The 19,000-nt window shown below is 36.3% G+C and overlaps 1 protein-coding gene across 5 annotated transcripts in view; it reads left to right on the top strand.

Moving 5' to 3' along the window:
- The window catches only part of Inae (inactivation no afterpotential E), a 39,843-nt gene that overhangs the window by 14,670 nt on the left and 6,173 nt on the right, over positions 1-19,000 (top strand). For all 5 annotated transcript variants that reach the window (XM_064123059.1, XM_064123058.1, XM_064123060.1 and 2 more), the window contains 9 exons: positions 5,589-5,800; positions 7,540-7,641; positions 7,725-7,914; positions 7,984-8,068; positions 8,634-8,962; positions 9,950-10,334; positions 11,575-12,095; positions 12,969-12,992; positions 13,116-13,248. In XM_064123059.1, the coding sequence (XP_063979129.1) occupies positions 5,589-5,800; positions 7,540-7,641; positions 7,725-7,914; positions 7,984-8,068; positions 8,634-8,962; positions 9,950-10,334; positions 11,575-12,095; positions 12,969-12,992; positions 13,116-13,248 (1,981 nt within the window). The remainder of the gene's footprint in view (positions 1-5,588; positions 5,801-7,539; positions 7,642-7,724; positions 7,915-7,983; positions 8,069-8,633; positions 8,963-9,949; positions 10,335-11,574; positions 12,096-12,968; positions 12,993-13,115; positions 13,249-19,000) is intronic.

Here is a 19,000-nt window from a genome sequence, read left to right as displayed (position 1 = left end):
TCTTTCTCTCTTGCTCTTCTCTTTCCAAGTGGTGTTAAACGTTCGACACTATTTCCCCTCCACTGAAGCGTTAAACGCTTAACGCAACCTTTTCCAAAGTCGCCGTAGAACTTTCACTTAAAAAATCGAATTATGCGTAAGAAGTTGTTTAACTTCCGGAGATTTTTCAAGCTACGTTTATTGCCCACTGAGTGTTTTGTCGGTTTACCGTAATTTATTGGACGAAGTTTGATAGTTACGAGGGTGGTATGCTGAAGCCAGCGGGAAAATATGGGGAAAAAAAATGTGGTAGAGTCGGCCCGACATGAGGCGAAACCCAATGCCAAATACCGTGGTAAAGAGTCAATGCACTTGCGGATGAGATCATCGTTTGATGTGCCAACAGGTGCATTCAGTTAGAGCTGATGTGTTAGGCCAGTTTAAAGGTTTTACTGGATGTCAAACGATCAATTTACTCTTCAAATTCCCACTGATGGTATCATTCTTCGAGATGGTCAGTTGTGGCTCAAGTTGAGTTGGAATATTTCCATTGAAATTCATTTCAATGGAAATATTTTAGGGAATTGAATCATTAATTGGGTAAATGGAGAGGAAAATACAGGGGGATGTATGTGACCAGTCACGTAATCGGATGGGGAAGGATCATTTCGGTCATTTTTGCCCAGAAGCCATTCACAGAGGGAGAAAAAAATAGAGATATCATTGTGGAACAAAATTACTCAAAAAAATTTGATGATTCAGCAGCGATGAGAAACCGTTCAGAGAAAAGTGACCAAATAAATGTAAATTTTCATGTGATATTGTAGAAAAATTACGGTCTACTCCATAAATATTCCGTGATTTTCGGGTAATTTTTTTCGAATTTTTTGTCAAATTAAAGTTCATTCTGTAATTTTGTTCTGAATGACACTTCACTCCAGAATTATCACTTTTCGGACAATTTTCATTGAACTTTTCCCTCCATGTGGGGAAAAATGAGGGACGAAACAGTGACTTTTATCACTTGCTCCGGATAATTTACGATACTGCCGCGTATTTTTCCGAACTCGTAAAAGTTACAGAGTTTCAAGTAAAAAGTGTGCGAAATAACGTCAAAATGACTGAATTTCTCGTAAATTTTACGCGATGAGAGCCGTAATTTTTACGATTCTAAACACGTAAAGTCGTCGGCCGTGTTGAGTCATTGTCAGTGTATTGGCTTGACGATCCGTCGATCGTCAATAGCTATAACAAACCTCTGGCATCATGTCAAAACGATGCAGAAATAAAAAAAAAATCTAAAAAATCATCCAGATCCTTTAGTCATCAACTGATATGCTCATAACCTAACAGGGCTCAAATTTAATTCACCGATTATTACACCAGCAAACGGAAACCCTGGTCCTTAATTCTGAGCTACCTCGTAGGACTATCTCATGGTTTAGGAGAGCTCGCTCACACCATTACCACCTGGCCTCTTCTCTCAAACACAAAGGATTTATTCATTCATTCTGCCGTTTGTAGATGTCATCATTGGGGCGAGCACGATCATGTTCTCTGGGACTATCCCTCTTTATCAGCAGGACAAATACTCCATGATCTCTCTACCATGCCAAAGTCAATCGTCTCTAAAAGACTAGAATAACGAATGTCTACTAACCATCGATAAATTTCTTTTAAAATGTCATATAAATATATGTAAGTATTGAAAAGAGCAAAAACAATACGATCACATTACAGACCTACGAGGTCATTGTTTCCTGGAGAGGCCGTCTGCGTGGTCTTACGACGAAAACTTCTTTTGGAAATGGGATAATGGTTCAATAATCAAACGAAAGGCACCACCGCTCTGCTTCGTTTCCTTAAACGAACTAACTAATAGACTAAAGGGATAACACCCTGGACCTGATGACTCTCTTATCCACAATGGTCCCACTCATGCACCTTTGTATACATTCAGAAAACAGAGCATACACATCACTTCAAAACTTCCTAGAATTATTTCTCATAAAGATGTTTTCTACTCTCAAGTGGAAACACTAGAATAAAGGAAATACCAATGATACAAAGATCCATTCATTCCATTCGAAAATTAATTTTTGACAAACATTCGAAATGTAAACTCCAATAACTCCAGTTTATGTTTATTAAAGAATATAAAGAAATCTTTGTTAATGGGAATAAAGACACCATGATGCCGATGCTTTGGTTTTTGGAGATCTCTAATGGAATATGGGGGACAGAGAAATAACTTTTTAACGCAGTGGATTTAATATTTTTAATTTACGTTTATTGAAAATGACACGAGGAAGAAATGTCTGTGCTCTACGAGCTGCCACACCAGACTGAAAGTGGTCAACAAGACCAAAAAGAAAAATCGTCATAATGTGACAATGATCCCCAGTTCCTTTGCCACATGACCTCATGACTCATGTTTATGTCTAGTCCCAAGATGTCTCTCTATGTTGATAGATTTTTGAAACCATAGACTCATAAAATCAATTCTCAGAAGACTGAGACTAGAGTCCAACAATCTCGAAATCGTTTGTCAGTTCGACGACTGCTCTCGAAGTGTGAATACATAATCATAAAATAAAACTCCTCTTACTTATATCGTCTATTTTTCATTAACCTCGCTTCCAATTAAAATCTAATAGTAAGGAATTTAAGGTTTAGGTGTCGGGAACTTTAGTTGTTAAATTACTCTGGAATTCTAATGGATAGTGTATTTAGTCGATCTATTGATTTGGTCAATTGAGGTTCAAGGCTCACGCCGAACTGTTCCGCGATACTCCTCAATTCGTAGTGATGGAGAACCGAGAACTTTTCGGTAGTTGACTGCTTAGAGGTTTCCCCTCATTTTTATTACTACGGATATTGATTTTTCTCCCCCTACATGTATAATTGATTAACTCATCCTCAATATATTATAAAGAAAAACAAAATTCTTCAACTCCAATTATTTCTGTACACACATGTTTGTAGCTTTATAAACCATAGGTTTCCGGAAGCTTAAATAAATTTTAACGAAATAGTTGAATATTCATAAACATTCGACTTGTAAAAAACTTAACCTCTCCCACCCTCCCATTTAAATAACTAGACTCCTCAAATCTTAGGGTTTCTGACATTTTCTGAATATTTTTCCCTCATTAAAAATGTTCTAATAGGGGTGTGATAAAATGGACACTTTCAACTTTTTAAAAATATTTATAGGAAGAACTCGAAGACAGTCCAGATCCATTTTAATACATCATACAGGAAAAGAATTGCTCTTTCCATTGAAAAGAAAATTTAATTTTGTCGACAAGGGTAAAGGTGTCCATTTTACCCCACCCTCCCCCAAATGAAACTACCAATTTGTCTCGCAATTCTCATTGCGGCGGAAGCCCCCGACAACTCACCACTTTGTCACTTTATTCTATTCACCCAATCATTCGAGCGCTGAAACACTTTCCGTCTCAAATTTCCGGTTATCGAATATGCGACATTCGTCAGTATCTGATATCTCCTCCATTAGACCGATAGGGTATTGTTATTTCGGCGCATTTTGTTGCCCAGTGGTAAAGTGAGATGTGCGGACGGTAGTGAAGTCATGTCGGATGAGTTACGGGATGGTGACAAAATTTTGGAAACTGGGGGAGGAGAATTTGTGATAATTGGTGGCAAGATCCTCTTTCTGACAGGTTCTAATCAATTATTGTTCGAGTTCCAGTGAAATTCTGTTAGAATTTCTATTTTTGTTGGTAGCTATACCACATGAGGTGGATGGATAGCTAATGGCAACCAATCAATCAATGTATTTATCTTTTTCGGATGTACGATTTTTTTTTATGGGGACTTTTAAATTGGCTGGTGCGAGATGGTATGACCCTTCTGCGATGAAAAAATCCGTCATCACCGAGACTCGAACCTGCCCTCCTGAGGCGCTTTGATGATAAGGCGAGCACGCCAACAACGAGTCTGGGGATTTTTTAATATTTCTATTGGAATATGGGTGTAAATGATCACATTATTTGAGACACAGTAAAAATAGTTTTTAGAATATTCTTTATTAGCACGAGGAAGGTACGTCTTAACTAGAGGACCGTTGTCCAGAGATTGAAAACTATATCAAAGGGAAAACGCTCTCAGGGAAAAGAAAAACAGTTTTATGACTCGAAGAAACATTCAGCATATGTTTAGGATTAAAACGTCTCAAAAGCGGAGTACAACCGATCGTAAATTAGTCCCTTTGTAGATCTGTTTCCCAGAAAGTAAAAAGAGGTGTCGAGTGATTTTTGTAGGACAATGAAAGAACTGTACTCAAATATTTCAACAATTCCTATGTAACAGAAGAACGGAAAATCAATACATTAATTAATTTTTTGATATTAGTGAGCTTCAAAATTGGGGAGAAATGAATATATTTTATGTGTAATGAATGTAAAGTTTGGGGTTGAATTAAAATTTAATCAGTTTTTCAGTAATTGTTGGTGGTACCGATTTCTACGTTGAAAATTTTAATTTTGTTGGAGCTTTTATATGGTTTTCTCGTTATTTCAAATGTCTACAAAATTCTCTGGTTTCTTTTTTCAAAAACAGCTGTAACTTTTTGTTTTAATCTCATACATCCAGGAAGACAGACCATTCAATGAAAAATATTATGATTTCTTGAATGAAAAAAATAATCCGTGCATAATAAAAACAGAGATGAATAAATTATTCCATAAATTGTAAGGGTAAATATACGGAGAAATTGCTTGGGACTAAGGCAACGTTGCGGGGAATTTGTTGTTATAAAAACAAATTACGTATGCTGGGTTGAAAATTCCTACCAGGAAAGGGAGATCAAGATCAACTTCAGGTCTCTTAACAAAGGGGGCGAGAGCACAACAGGCGTCTTCCAACGATTATTTATTAAAATCAATGCAATTTTGTTTGCCCTCCTTTACTAGTATTTTGCAAATCAACTCTACAATATATTGGAAATATTTTTGACATTAACTGAAAAAATGAACCCGTTGTAAAAGTTTCAAGGACTAACGAAAACCCTTGAGCTGTTTACGTCCTAAACAATCCAACACACACTAACTTAATATAGAAAAGGGCCTTGTCTTTGGGTCAGACCTATCACACTCTAGACGAGCTGAGGACTAGAGTCACTTTTTAAACAGTCACTCGATCACAACCACATTGAATTAATAACCTAGTTTCTATTATATCGAAGCCTTGACTGGAATGAGATGTTAAAACTTGAATAAAGATGGAGACGTGTAATTAATTAGGGGGAGATATTCATTCACTCCAGATATACGATAATTATTCTTAATCAAAAGGATTATTTGAATGAAGTTATTTTAATACTCCCAGGAACTTTCAAAATATTTTTCCCACAAAATATAAAAAAAATTTCGATTAACAATTCTCAAATTTTCAAATTACTTTCTCATCTCTTCAACGCAAAAAAGGAGAAACGATAAAAAAAATAATCAAGAATTTTTGAACCCCAAAATTCAATGAATAACCAAATACAGACGAAAATAAAAAAATCAATTATTCCATAAATATGGAAAAAGCAAAAAATTTCGCAAAAAAACTCAGGCTTTCATACCCAATTTTTTTTTCAGGGTTGTGATCCTGGGAGTGCTCCTGGGAGTAGTAGAATGGGATCGTTCGGTAACCTGTGTCCTCCTGCTCTGGGAATATATCCTCGGCTACCTCGGTATATTCATCATTTCGATGGCCATTGAACTGGCCATTTGCATTCTCGCAACACGTGGGAGTATCCTCGACACCCTTCCGAGAGCCCCCATGCAGCATCTTTTGTACATCAAAGTGTGTAAGTATTTCCTGTGATCAATGATATGTGAATTACGAGTCACAACTGGGACAAGCCCTGTTGCGACCGTCAATCGAAAAATATTTTTGCACATCGACATTCGATCCAACGTGGGTCGAGACATTATTTGACATTTAATGTCTCATGACCTACTTCAGGTGGTTTTATTGTGCTGCCCCTCTGGGACCTTTACACTTGGTAATGCTGTAAATTTCACCCAGGAAAAAAGGCTTTCGTCGAGCTATTTTTTAATAGATTTTTTTATATCTCATCATAACGATGTTGTATTTTTACTTTATGGTGACAATCATGTGGTTGGATTATGGGAGAGATATCCATAGAACTGTTGGATGGAGTTTTTAGTTTCGCAGCAAATGGAGAAATTTATCACCTGGTTTTCATATTCCTTCTGTTACGTGGTAATACTTCATTCAATAGAGATTTTTGCTGACGATTATTGAATTTTTTTTTTTTTGAAAAAGGGGAATGAAGTCCGGTCGTTTCCCGAGTGGTTTTCATTCTATTCTCCTTTTTACAAAATTTTACAGAAAATATCTTGAATTGCATAGAAAAATTTGTTTTTTAAATAAAATAGCCTCTAATAAATGAATATTTAATAACTGAAAATCATTATTAGTTTCATCGAAATGCGATAGAATTATCGAGCGAATTTGGAAGATTTCATTTACTCAATTTTCTGATACGTACAGATATGTGAAAATAATGTAAGAATTATTTTCATAGTTGGATTATGAGAGACATATTCTTGAAACTGTCTGTGATGGAGTTTTTAGTTCTGTAATAAAAGGGGAAATTTATTACTTGATTTTTATATTCCTTTTGTTATGTGCAAGAGCTCCATTCAATGAAGATTCCTGCGGTGAATGATTCAATTTTTTTTTCTTTGAAAAAAGGTCAATGAAGTAGTGAATGAATTCAATTCATTTTCCGAGTGGGTTTCGTTTTATTGTTCGTTCTCTTTTATTTTAAAAAATCGAGTGAAAAAACTTGGAAACTTGGAAATTGCTTACAAAATTCAACATAAACTAGAAATAGTTCTTTCCATTTGTTCTTTGGAACATTTTGTCATGAATATTATAATGAAATCCACCGAATACTAAATGAAAATTATATAAAAATCTTGAAGAATTGAGGCCAATTCGCCAAGTTTTTTTATTTAATTTCCTCTTTGTACGTGCGGGGGTATACAAGGGGAGGCTTATAGATTTACGTCTGATGAACTTTCTAACTCAATAATAATTTATCCTGTTCCAAAAAAGTAAATAATCCTTATGAATCCGGTAAATGTTCCAACTTTTTAATTCTATTTCTTTTCTTTTCACTAAGAAAACCAAACAAAAACTTGGAAAAGTTGGGGGAAGAAAATTCCACAAAAAAAAATATCTCTATAGAATAGTTAGAAGATTTTCACCGCAAAAAAAACCTCATCTCCATCTTTCCAATATATTCTCTCAAAAATTCATTAGAAAAAATTCTCATAATCATTCCGCGAGTTCTCCAGGTTTTTCAAAAATAATTTGGTTAATTCTTCTCCTCAAATAATTGCTCAAATAATCATAAATTAATTAATTGATAAATTAATTCCTTTTTTGAATAATAAAGTTCTCTCTCTTCATTACCCCCGAAGCAAAGACCTCCAAAGAGAAAATATTGTCGTAAGAATATAATATCCAATTAATTTCGCAACTCCGCACCCCAACTAAACAATTTGCTTTCAGTTTTATTATTATTAGAAACGGGATGGCTCTGTGCCGGTGTCACGTGGCTGGTGTATTATTACACAAATTGTCCAGCAGCGCAAGCCAAAGAAGTCATTCTAGGTACGTCCTATCGACAACCCCTTCTCACCCCTCCCCACCAACAATCGGGTCATGCTACAAATACATCAATACCGGCTTTTCAGGATTAGTTATTTGCAATTGGTGTATATTGGCATCGGTGATGGTGACAGTCTGGTGCACCTACGATGCAGCCGGAAGGTCCTGGGTCAAGATGAAAAAATACCAGAGGAGTATGAGAGAGGCTGAGTCCCGCGGTGGTGGGAGAATGCACTACAAACGTAGCGGGAGTAGAAATAGGAACTGGAGGCAGCGGTATGAGCAAATTCAATTTTTCATAAATCACGTTTCACTCTGGTTTTATTAAAAAATTTTACTATTTAGGAAAGTTATTAGGGCGTACCAGGACAGCTGGGATAACCGGTGTCGGATGTTGTTCTGCTGCATGGGAAATTCTGACAGAAATAGAGTGAGTTTTGTGGTTATTCTGGGGAGATGGGGTGGAGGGTTCAAAGTGAATTTTGATGATTGGCTGGGATTTAATGAGCCCCTCGACATCTAGGGCTGATGGAAATTTTTTCAATAAACCTCAATTTAATTTAATTCAATTGAAATTTAAAGCAAATTAAGGAGATTGAAATTTGAAAGAAATTATTATTTTTTTTTAATTTGTATTTAAATTGAATTTTTCGAAGTCACATTCTTTTCTTCATTATCATTTTTTATTTTAAAACTATTCGTAAAGTAGAACCAGATTGAAGGCAAGGCGTTTTCAAAAATTCGTTAAATACAGGGGTGTTGGGTCCTGGTAAAGAACTTTGAATATTTTTTTCTGGAGAAATTATTCTCTACTCCTGGGAATCGATTATTGGAGGTTTCGACTGAGCCCTATTCGACTTAAGTTTCCCTACATTTTACAAAATTTTCATTATTTAAACTTCTGCACTTGAGTTTTAATATCGAATTGCTAGAGAACGTTTGAAAATTTTGTAAAAAATAAATTGGCGTAATTAATCAAATTTTTTCTTCTCCAGAATTCCTTCGCAGACATAGCAAAACTCCTCAGCGATTTCTTTCGCGATCTCGACGTCGTTCCATCTGACGTAGTGGCTGGTCTAGTCCTTCTTCGTAAATTCCAAAAAATCGAGCGCGAGCTCATAGTGAAGCAGCGAAAAAACGATACCTATGAATTTTTATCCGGCGTTCCCATAACTCCGAGGACCAAGTTTCTCTCCCTGACTGAGGATGGCGATTTGGCACATTTTCAAGACGCTATTCACTACATGCACTTTGCCCTGGCTGCCTACGGCTGGCCATTATTTTTTATCAATCACACGACGGGCCTCTGCCAATTGTGCACCAGGTGAATTATATTTAGAATTGCTCTCTTATTCCTCGGTTCATTTGTTGAGAGAGAAATAACCGGAGAAAGTACGTGACTATCGTCCCTTACTTCTATACAGATTGATGATTTAAGTCGTTTTGGTCTGGAGTCATGACGAAAAAGTAAAGGACCAACAGTCCACTTTACGGGACGAGTCATTTTTACCGTTCCCAACACGTAAATTCACCAGCTGTCGGTGGATTGTATTCACGATCGACGCATTAACAATAACAAACCTCTGACGTCACATTAAGACAGGAAAAATTTTGAAAAAAAAAATCATTCAAGTCCTTTGGCTAGCAACTTAAGTCTTCACAGACATTCTCATTGTTTTGAAAATGTGAGAAAAATACTACATTATAAATCAGAAGTAACCACCTAATTTTAGTAATAAATAAATTGTTAAAAGTTAAAGTTGAAGCTGTAATGTATGGAATCCTTGCCTCACTTGCCTCACGACTAGAGGTCGTGATCTCACATCTCGGTCAGGTTAAAAAAACGGTCTGGCAAATTTTATGGGAGTGATTCGCAAAGTTTTTCACTTGTATACTACTTTTTCCGAGTTCACATTTCGCCTCACGTGTTTGTTCCAGACTGTAATTTTTACGTAACTTTTCACGTATTTTCTCCAGTATTTTCTTCTCGCCTGCTGATGGATTAACCATGATATAGCCATTCAGATACATGATTGTTAATTGGTGAATTTTTATGCTTAAATAATCATAACTGAAGTATCTAGCACTGATAAATTCGTCAAAATAACTGTTTTATTAATATTTATGACCTCACAATTCATAATATCCTCAAAAATACGTGAATAGGGGCAATAAAATATTGGATATATTATATGTATATAATATAGTAAATATGTATTTGTGTGGCTTTCATGTGATGAGGACTGCGTATCATCGGACCCAGCTCAATAGTATCAGACAATTGACTTTTACAATTTTTTAAAATCCTCAGACTTCGATGTTGTTGTTTTCCCTGTATAAAACACGAGGACGACGCCATAATTATTGAGGACAATTGTTGTCAATGCAACTACGCTGCACTTCGTCGTATGATTGAAATTGGAGAAATTGAAATTATTTACGCGACATTTCACGTTGATGTTGGAGAGACGCCATTCTTCGTGGCACTTGACTATACAAAGAAAAAAGTTGTCATCAGTATTCGCGGTACACTTAGTATGAAGGATGTTCTCACTGACTTGAATGCCGAGGCTGAAGTACTACCATTGACACCACCTAGGGATGACTGGTTGGGGCATAAGGGGATGGTGCAAGCTGCTGAATACATTAGGAAGAAAATTTATGACGAGCAGATCATTACTACAGCTTTTGCCAAGGTGAGATGTCTTTGCCGAGGGCTTCAGGTGAAAGCTCGACGATCCTTTTCCACATAATTATGTAGTTTTTCGTGATTTAAAGGTGTGAATGATTGACGAGAAGTGAAGAACGTTGAGGGTACTTGATGCTATTGACATTCTTGATAAGGATATATGACGGTAAATTGGAGGAAGTGAAATGGACAGTTTTAATGTAAAAAAATGATTTTTTTTTACTATTAAGCGTCCGCAGAGCTCGGACGACTAAATTCTATATGATTTAATAGTCTTTGTAAAAAAGAAAATTCTTTATTTATTTATTTATTCATGGGAATGTGGAACGAAAAGTCAACTTCTCTCAGGATTTAGGGATTTATTTTGAATTTCTGGAATTCCCCACAACAAAAAATAGTGTCCTAATTAAGCCACTATTACTCTTCTTATAAAGAGGTTTGTCTTGGAAGATCTTTACATGGAAAGGAATTTTAGCTCAAAATTAGATCTCCAGGGGGCGAAACGAGAGACGAGGTTTAATTTTGTCAAAAAAATTAGTCTCCAAAGTCTAATTTTTGCAACAAAACTTGACCTAAAAAGTTTCGTCCTCAAGATGTGTAATTTTTATCCAAAATTTAATTCCGTGTACTAAATTGTAATGTAAAAAAGTCAGATATTCTTGAAGATGATAGAGCAGTTTTGATTGGAAGGTGTGAATGAATGATGAGGAAGGAGGAAAGTCCAGGGAATTTTTGATTGAAGCTCAGGAAGCCGGAATATGACGGTAAATTAGTGGAGATTAAATGAGCAGTTTTACTGTCGAGTAAGAAAAAACGTCGTATCGCTTTTAATTAGAGCTTCCTTTCTAAGACTAGATTTTGCACGACTTAACAATCTCTATAAACAGCTTTGTGCAGCAATTCTTAATAGCCTCTTTATGAAGATGTTTGTCTAGTCTTTAAAAAAATCTAAAAGTCTCTTAATTGTTGTCTTAAGGTAATTCCACAGCAAACCCAAAGATATGACCGTAATAATGAACATTAAGCACTGTAATCTCCTTTTCTTTTCCCATTCCATTCTAAAAATTTCTGATCTTGTACCATATTATCATCTAGTCCGATTTCGTTATTGTGGAACCACCTCAACTTCTCAACTTTCTCCAGATTATTTTTTCCTTAATTCTGTCTCCACAAAGCCCTTTATGATGATAAACTAATTTCGTATCACTACGAGATCGCCGAAAAATTATGAATTTTTTTGGCTGCAGGATCCAGCAAGAGGAACAGATCAATTCGGCCTGACTCTGGTGGGCCACTCCCTCGGTGCAGGTACTGCATCAATTCTCGCGATTCTCCTCAGGCAAGAATATCCGGATCTGGTCTGCTTCTCGTACGCACCACCTGGGGGTCTTCTGAGCATGCCTGCCCAGGTCTACACTCAGGAGTTCATAACATCTGTGGTGGTGGGCAAAGACGTGGTGCCTAGGATAGGACTCAGGCAGATGGAGAGCTTGCGTGCTGACTTGATAAACGCCATAAAACGCAGTGTTGATCCCAAGTGGAAGACAATAGCCTGCTCGGTTATGTGCTGCGGATGTGGATCCACACCGACCTCCGCTGCGAATTTGGAAGCTGGTGGATGCATCGCAGAATATCAGAGGGATAAGGATCAGGCAAGAGCACAGACCATTGTTCCAAGTGATTCTAGCATTGCGTTGACACTTCACACACCGCTTTATCCACCTGGGAGGATCATTCACGTTGTCAGGCATCATCAGAATAAGGGCGAGTGAGTATTTCATGTGGGCTTTGACAATTTTTTCACAACCTTTAAACATATCTTAAGGTTCCAACACATTGAAGGGGAGGGTAGAATCACCTAATTCGGCGCTCCCCCCTCCCCCTCCATACACGAAAAAGGTAGATAACCGCCGTGTGAATTAGTTGTGGTACTGGTATTGGCCAGGGCATTTATAAAGATATATTCAACCTATTAGTAACATGAACTTCAGAAAAACAATAAATGTTGTAACAAACCATCCGACGGATTGCGCCTAGTCGAGGTCTGCTGCGTTCATATCATTAAAACTATGATCATCCCAAATTTAAATTGATATTCCAATTTTTCATCAAATTATTGGGCATAGAAGATTGAAAATATTAATAAGAAGGAAAAATGAGAGTATCCATACTCTCATAGCTTTGTGTGGTGCCCACTGAGACGAGTATTTTGAAGAAAATAATTGAAATGCTTGCAGTAGTTTTTGAAATCTTGAGGAAACACGAAATTTTCCAAAGTTATCTCAGAAACTGCTGAACCGATCAAACTGAGACGACGCATCAAAGTAAAAGTTAATGGTAGCTATCATAAGTTGACAATACAGATTCTTAGCTACAAATTTTACTGTTTTTTGTTCACAATTTTCTCAAAATTAATCGTCAAAATTACAAATTTGCCAGCACTTAGACCCAGACATGACAAAAAACATGGTTTTTTTTGCATTTAATGACATTCTAGATCATTTGAAATTGAAATAAGAGAATAGAAAAATAAGTCACATACAAGGCTTCCCCATTTAATATTCCGCATCTAATATTTTTCATTCGCTTTTCACATTCAACTCTAAAAATGTTCATACAAATCCGCAATTCTCTGTTTCAGGCCCAAGTACGAGTCCAGATGGAGGTAAGTCCAAATGCCTTAAAAATCATATTAAATTTCTGAACTGAATTGAACGAGCCAGACCTCTCGAAAGCTGCACTATCATTTCTTGGACATTAACGAATGACTAATGATTTATCTTTTCAGAAATCTCTTCCGAAAACGGGAGCCCGTATATCAAGCCCTCTGGGCAAGTCCCAGTGATTTCGATGAAGTTCTCATAAGTCCTGTAATGATACAGGATCACATGCCCGATACAATGCTAAAGGCCCTCAACAAGGTAAGCGATCGACAAATTATGAACGATGAGGGTGATGTGAGGAGTAGACAAATACCGATAAGTAGAAGTTCCTCGGCGAAGCCAGGCACTTACGAACCACTCGAGGAGACTATCGATTGTCAAGACATCATCAATGATGCTGATATCGGTGGTAAATCTCCACAGAGTTGTCCAAATGTTGACATTGTCAATTGTTCAAATAGCGAGAGTTTTTCAACTGAGGATTTTAGTAATGTTGTCGTTGATGTACAAGTGCACGGTACTGATTAATTAGTTGCTCAGCTAGTTGATTAGGCCGTTAAATAGAAGTTGTTATGCGAGGCGATAAATCATCGACAAAATATCACTATTGTATTATTATCATTTGAGTTGTTATAGCTAATTAAAAAAATTAATAGAACATTCTACCGCTTATTCTAATGTTTTTTTTATGTTTTGTGTCATTTTTTTGGAGTTATTTAATTAAAACTGCGGTGAATTTTGGTTTTATTGTAGAATTAGAGCACAATCAAATGCTTATTCATTAATTGATTCATTTTTATTTTAATAGTTCAGAAAAATCGTTTCAGCAATATTTTTTCACTATGAGAATTTAATTTTCAATTGGTTATTCGGAATTGTTACAGTCTTCACTAATTCTTCTATTGTTACATCACCATTTTTCATTTTTATTCAAAACTTGGTGGCCATGATGTGAAGCTATTATTTGTTTTATATATTTTAGAATTGAATTAAAAAAAACTTTCTAAAATAAAAAGTTATTATTCGAAAGCATGCAGAGATGTTGTATAATTTCAAAAACAATGGCCACAACAAACGGGAGGATCCACTAAAATTCTCGTAGAGCTTCAACAAAGCTATATTGAGAATCACTAATGATCTATTGATGAATTTTACTCATATCTAGAAAACTCGTTAATTTTCCATTACTTTTCCAAACGATTTTTATTCATGTGACATTTTGTCTGATATTTCGGTGCTGCTGCCTTTTTGAACAATTGAGAGAGACTGCAACTGAATATAATTGTAATTAAATAGAATATACAGTTGAATTGTTTATGTACAGTCTGTGATAAGCATCAACAGTCCACTGTTGCGTGAGTGTTGAATGGGCTGTGACTTGGGAAATTCGGTGAATTTACATTCCGCATTCTTTTCCCCAGTCTTTTTCATTCCTATCGGTCCTGCGATCCAATAGTTGCCAGAAATGTTATCGAAACCCACTCCCACCTCCTCCCCCAACAGTAACTCTTACTTTATCACACACGTACAATCGGTTAAATAAGTTCGTGAGAGACTTGAAGTTTGCTGCAACTGAAAAGTGATATTACGCTCAATCCTTTGAGCTGCAACCAACTTCAAGCCTCTGACAAATTAATTTCGCCAATTCTCTAAGTCATGATAAAAGTTCGTAACAAATGTGAAGTTGACTGCAACTGTCAGTGCTTTTATCTCCAACCAACTTTAAGTATTTCACAAATTTATTTGACCGATTATACGATCGATCGAATACGTTCGTAATCTTCAGTTAACTTCAAGTCTCTTGCGAATTTATTTGGCTGATGGTATACTCATCCACCAACGTTCCCATAACCGGATGTCCAACCTTTTATGTCAAAAACGTGATGAAAACTCAAGTTACTTCAGCGATGTATTTCTCTGAGTTATGGTCGCACTCCAGTCAATTCCAATGGGGCTATTTTTAATAATGACACTTCCCGCTGTGCTCGCAATATTCCCCTACGTGGCCAGGCGGGGGGATATGGCTTTATTGCCTTTTCAATAAAGCATTTTGAATGGGAAAAATCAATAGTTGGAGATTTTCGACTTTGCACCGAGGCCTTTGACAATTGGACTTGCTCTACACTTATGGTTAACCCTAGATTGGTCACCCTTGACTTCGCCCCAGGCCCTCGGGGCGGTAATCACTTCTAATGACAAAAATTCTGTTATCGCTCTTAGATTCGAAGATATCACTCGAAAAATACTCAGAAATGAATCAATCTCGTTATCTCGTTTCACCACTTGGCTACTGAATTCTACAACGCCATTTTTAATTTAATAAAAACATTAAGAAGTTATCATCGAAATGAAGCAACTCCCAATTTGTCTGATATTTTTCATTCTGAAATTCAGACGACTCCCAAGCGACAGAAATCGTAACAATAACCTCAAGAAAACTCTGACATTCCATTGAGTTCCATAATTTATCGGATCAGTCCACACAATATTACCCGTCTGAGTTCCCGCGGTTATAATTTTTTCATATGAACCTGGAGCCTAAAAAGAAAAAAACGTGAGGAATAGTGAAACGATGGGATTGCATGTAAGTCACTGGGGGAATAAAATCCGATTGTAATCCCGTTCACCCCTAAACCCTATTACCCGAATGGATCATGATATTTTAATGGTGGCACTGTTGTGATATGGTCGATGGAAAATGTTTATTGTCCGTTGCTTCACGGAGTGAAAGGACATGACTAGCTGGGGGTAGTATGGGGAATGTGGCACTACTTACAATAGTGGATTGTTGTAATTATCTCTCACACGATCTGACGCCAAACGTCTGTAGATGTTTCTGCATTTCCGCCATTTTGACGAGGTCACTCACGATCTTCGTGATAATTGTCCATAATGTTGTTCAGAACAAAATGGAGGAAGGTGCCGAAGAGTTTGGCGGGAGACCGTTTGTTTATGATAGATGGAGTGTGTGATGTACATATCCACGCGCATGTCTAATTATTTGACACAGCATGGCGCGTGAGTAGCATAATTACGTAGATAGGAAGAATAAATTTTCCATCAATGGACGAAAAAATTTGACTAATTAGCCAATTTCTGAATGAACGCCAGAGAGCCCGGTAGGGGGAGCGCCAGTGATGGCCGGGACAAATGGCAGTGTTCAGGTACCATATTTACATGACAAATAATAATTTACATGGCTGATCCATCGTAAATAGTATTTGCTTCAAAAATGGAAAAATTGAAAAATTACCTCATGTAAATATTGGTCCCAATTTAGTGGTGTATTTGAAACTTTGATTACTTTATCGGAATATTAATCCCAATGGGTTAAAAGTTTACTTAATGAGAAGTCGAGAGCTTATCAGGAACAATTGAGAATATTCATGTTAATATTATTGACATTATTAATATTCTCATGGGGGGGGGGCTGATTTGTAATTTAACCCTCCTTTTGAAATACGTAATGTTCGTCAGTCTCCCATCGAGGGACGCACTGATTTGTCCCAGCTGACCCTATCGATCTCTCGTGAAGAATTTTTCAAGTTCGATTGAGTAATTGGCTAATTCGGGGAATCCTGGTGAATTTTTATTCAAGTGTCATTGAAAATTCTATTGGTTTTTGGGGGATTTTAGCAGCGAGTTCTGCTGATTTACAGGAAATTAATTGTAGATTAATTGTTGTTGTTTATTGTTAAATTGTTGATTGTTTAATTATATATTTATCACCTAGGGGGAAAAATAGAATAGAGTCGAATAAGAGGAGACTCTATCTTTTCATTTTACAGACGCGGTAAAAAAAATTCTAAATTTTCCGATTTTCTTCATCTTATTTTTACTCCCAAAAATCTCGAAAAAAAATTCTATTTTAATAAATCTGAATTAAATTCTGCAAGAAACAGGAAACAAGTTCTCATATCTAACAAAAAACTCCGAGAAAATCCAATAGAATTATCACATATAATACCACAAGTGGTTCAAAATTATCGAATATTTCCCGATAGATTCGTTGCAAACAAATGAAGGAGTCAAGTTTTTCAGGCTAAAAAATCACGAGTGCGAAGCACGAGTGATTTTTCCTGAAAAACTTGACGACTTCATTTGTATGCAGGGAACCTAGAGGGAAATATTCTATAATTTTGAAGCTCGAGTGGTATTCAGGGGATTATTTTTCCTATCCAAATTTCGGCCAAGAGAATTGTGCCATGACATGAAAAGAGGTTTATTTGGTTAAGTGTCGTTTGTTTACCAAAATATTCAAAAAATTATCGCATATAATACCACAAGAGCTCCGAAATTATCGGATATTTCCCGATAGGTTCGTTGCAAACAAATGAACGTGTCAAGTTTTCCAGTTTAAAAATCACGAGCGCGAAGCGCGAGTGATTTTTCTGGAAAACTTGACGAGCTTATTTGTTTGCAGGGAACCTTGAGGGAAATATCAGATAATTTCGAAGTTCGAGTGGTATTCGGGGGATTATTTTTTGCATCCAAATCTTGGCCGATAGAATTGCACCATGAGACATAATTTTCAACGAATTGCCATTTAATCTGTCAGATACAATTGAGGGTTACTTCAACATTTGTTTTTTTTTATATATATCAACATGCAAAATTTCCAGTGAAATTTCCAAGAATATCCGCTGAAATTTGGGTGGGAAAAATAATCCAGCAAATTCCCAAAATATTTTTATGAATTTTTTTCGTACGTCTCATTGTGAAAAATAGTTGGAGAATTCAGAGTTGTGTTGTACATTGTATATAGAATAGCCTTTTCATTACCGTTATTATTTTCAACTGTATGAATAATTGCCTCACACCTGCCAGATTGAATTATTCATATCGCATTTGCATCACTCTCCATTAACAAATCTCTCTAATTTTGTTGTATAATTTTTATGTAACTGAAACGAATTGTATTGATCGAATACAAAGTAATTTTTTGTGAAAAACTGTGCGTTATGATTTATACTTTTTTTTTGTTTCACGTAAATGATGAAAAAACCTCCCTTATCTCCTTGTTTGATGGCACACGTCCGAGTGAAGTGGGTGACGGGGGGAGTCAATTTCGTTGGCAGTTAGAGGGCTAGAGGGAGGAGCTCTCAGTGAGTTTGGATCTTCGGATTTTCAGTGGAAATTAGTAACAGATGGACCGGGATGTGAATATTCATGTTGTCATGATTTCCCTGGTCAATTTTAAGAGGGATATTGAATATTAATCAATAGTGCGATTGAGCAGCACTGTTATGGGATGTGTAAGCATTGGGGTTGAATATTCAATGGGAGATTTCATGAAATTTGTTGGGAAATTGGTAGAGACCTTCGCTGGGAGAAAAAAATAGGAAATCATTTTTTTTATAGAAAAATAAACTAAATAATGATTATACGTGTTTAAAATTATTCTCGTTCAATCAAACAAGCCAATTTAATGCTCAAATTTCAGTGATGCATCCCGTCCCCCACTTCACCCCTCGAATAATTAATATTGTCGAGTGTTTAGCACTTGTAGCTTAATGTGACTGCCTTAACTAGAGCGGTTAATGACTCTACCGCTTCACAACCAGATGTACGCTATTTGATTAACGAAAGCCAGAGCTGATAAAGCGCACGCAGATTAAATTTTCATAGAAAAATACGGCGAAATCGATAGAATTTTTTCATAGAATCGATAGAGAAGTGGTCAGTTGAGAAGCAGAATTTCATTGTTCTGTACAATTTTTAAAAAATTGACGTATTGTTCGTAGGAATCCCTTTGGGTGGAAAGTGAAAATTTTCCTTTCAATTTTTCTCACCAAAAATTTAACATAACTATGAAAACTCAGCCTAGGGATGTCTACAGAAAGTATTGCAATTACATAAATTGTATGGCAGAATCTACTCTACTGATTTGTTTTTCTACCGAATATTTTGCATTGAAAAGAAAAAAGGATGGAAAGAATTAATAGAAAACTCGAGTGAATTCGCTTGAAAATTTTATTGATGATGTTGATTTGAACTTTTTTGAATCCTC

This window comes from Diachasmimorpha longicaudata, chromosome 6, assembly GCF_034640455.1.
Source record: "Diachasmimorpha longicaudata isolate KC_UGA_2023 chromosome 6, iyDiaLong2, whole genome shotgun sequence".
In the NCBI taxonomy this organism is placed as follows: domain Eukaryota; kingdom Metazoa; phylum Arthropoda; class Insecta; order Hymenoptera; family Braconidae; genus Diachasmimorpha; species Diachasmimorpha longicaudata.
The sequence above is the reverse complement of the archived record's forward strand: the minus strand, read 5'-3'. Positions and strand labels throughout refer to the sequence as shown.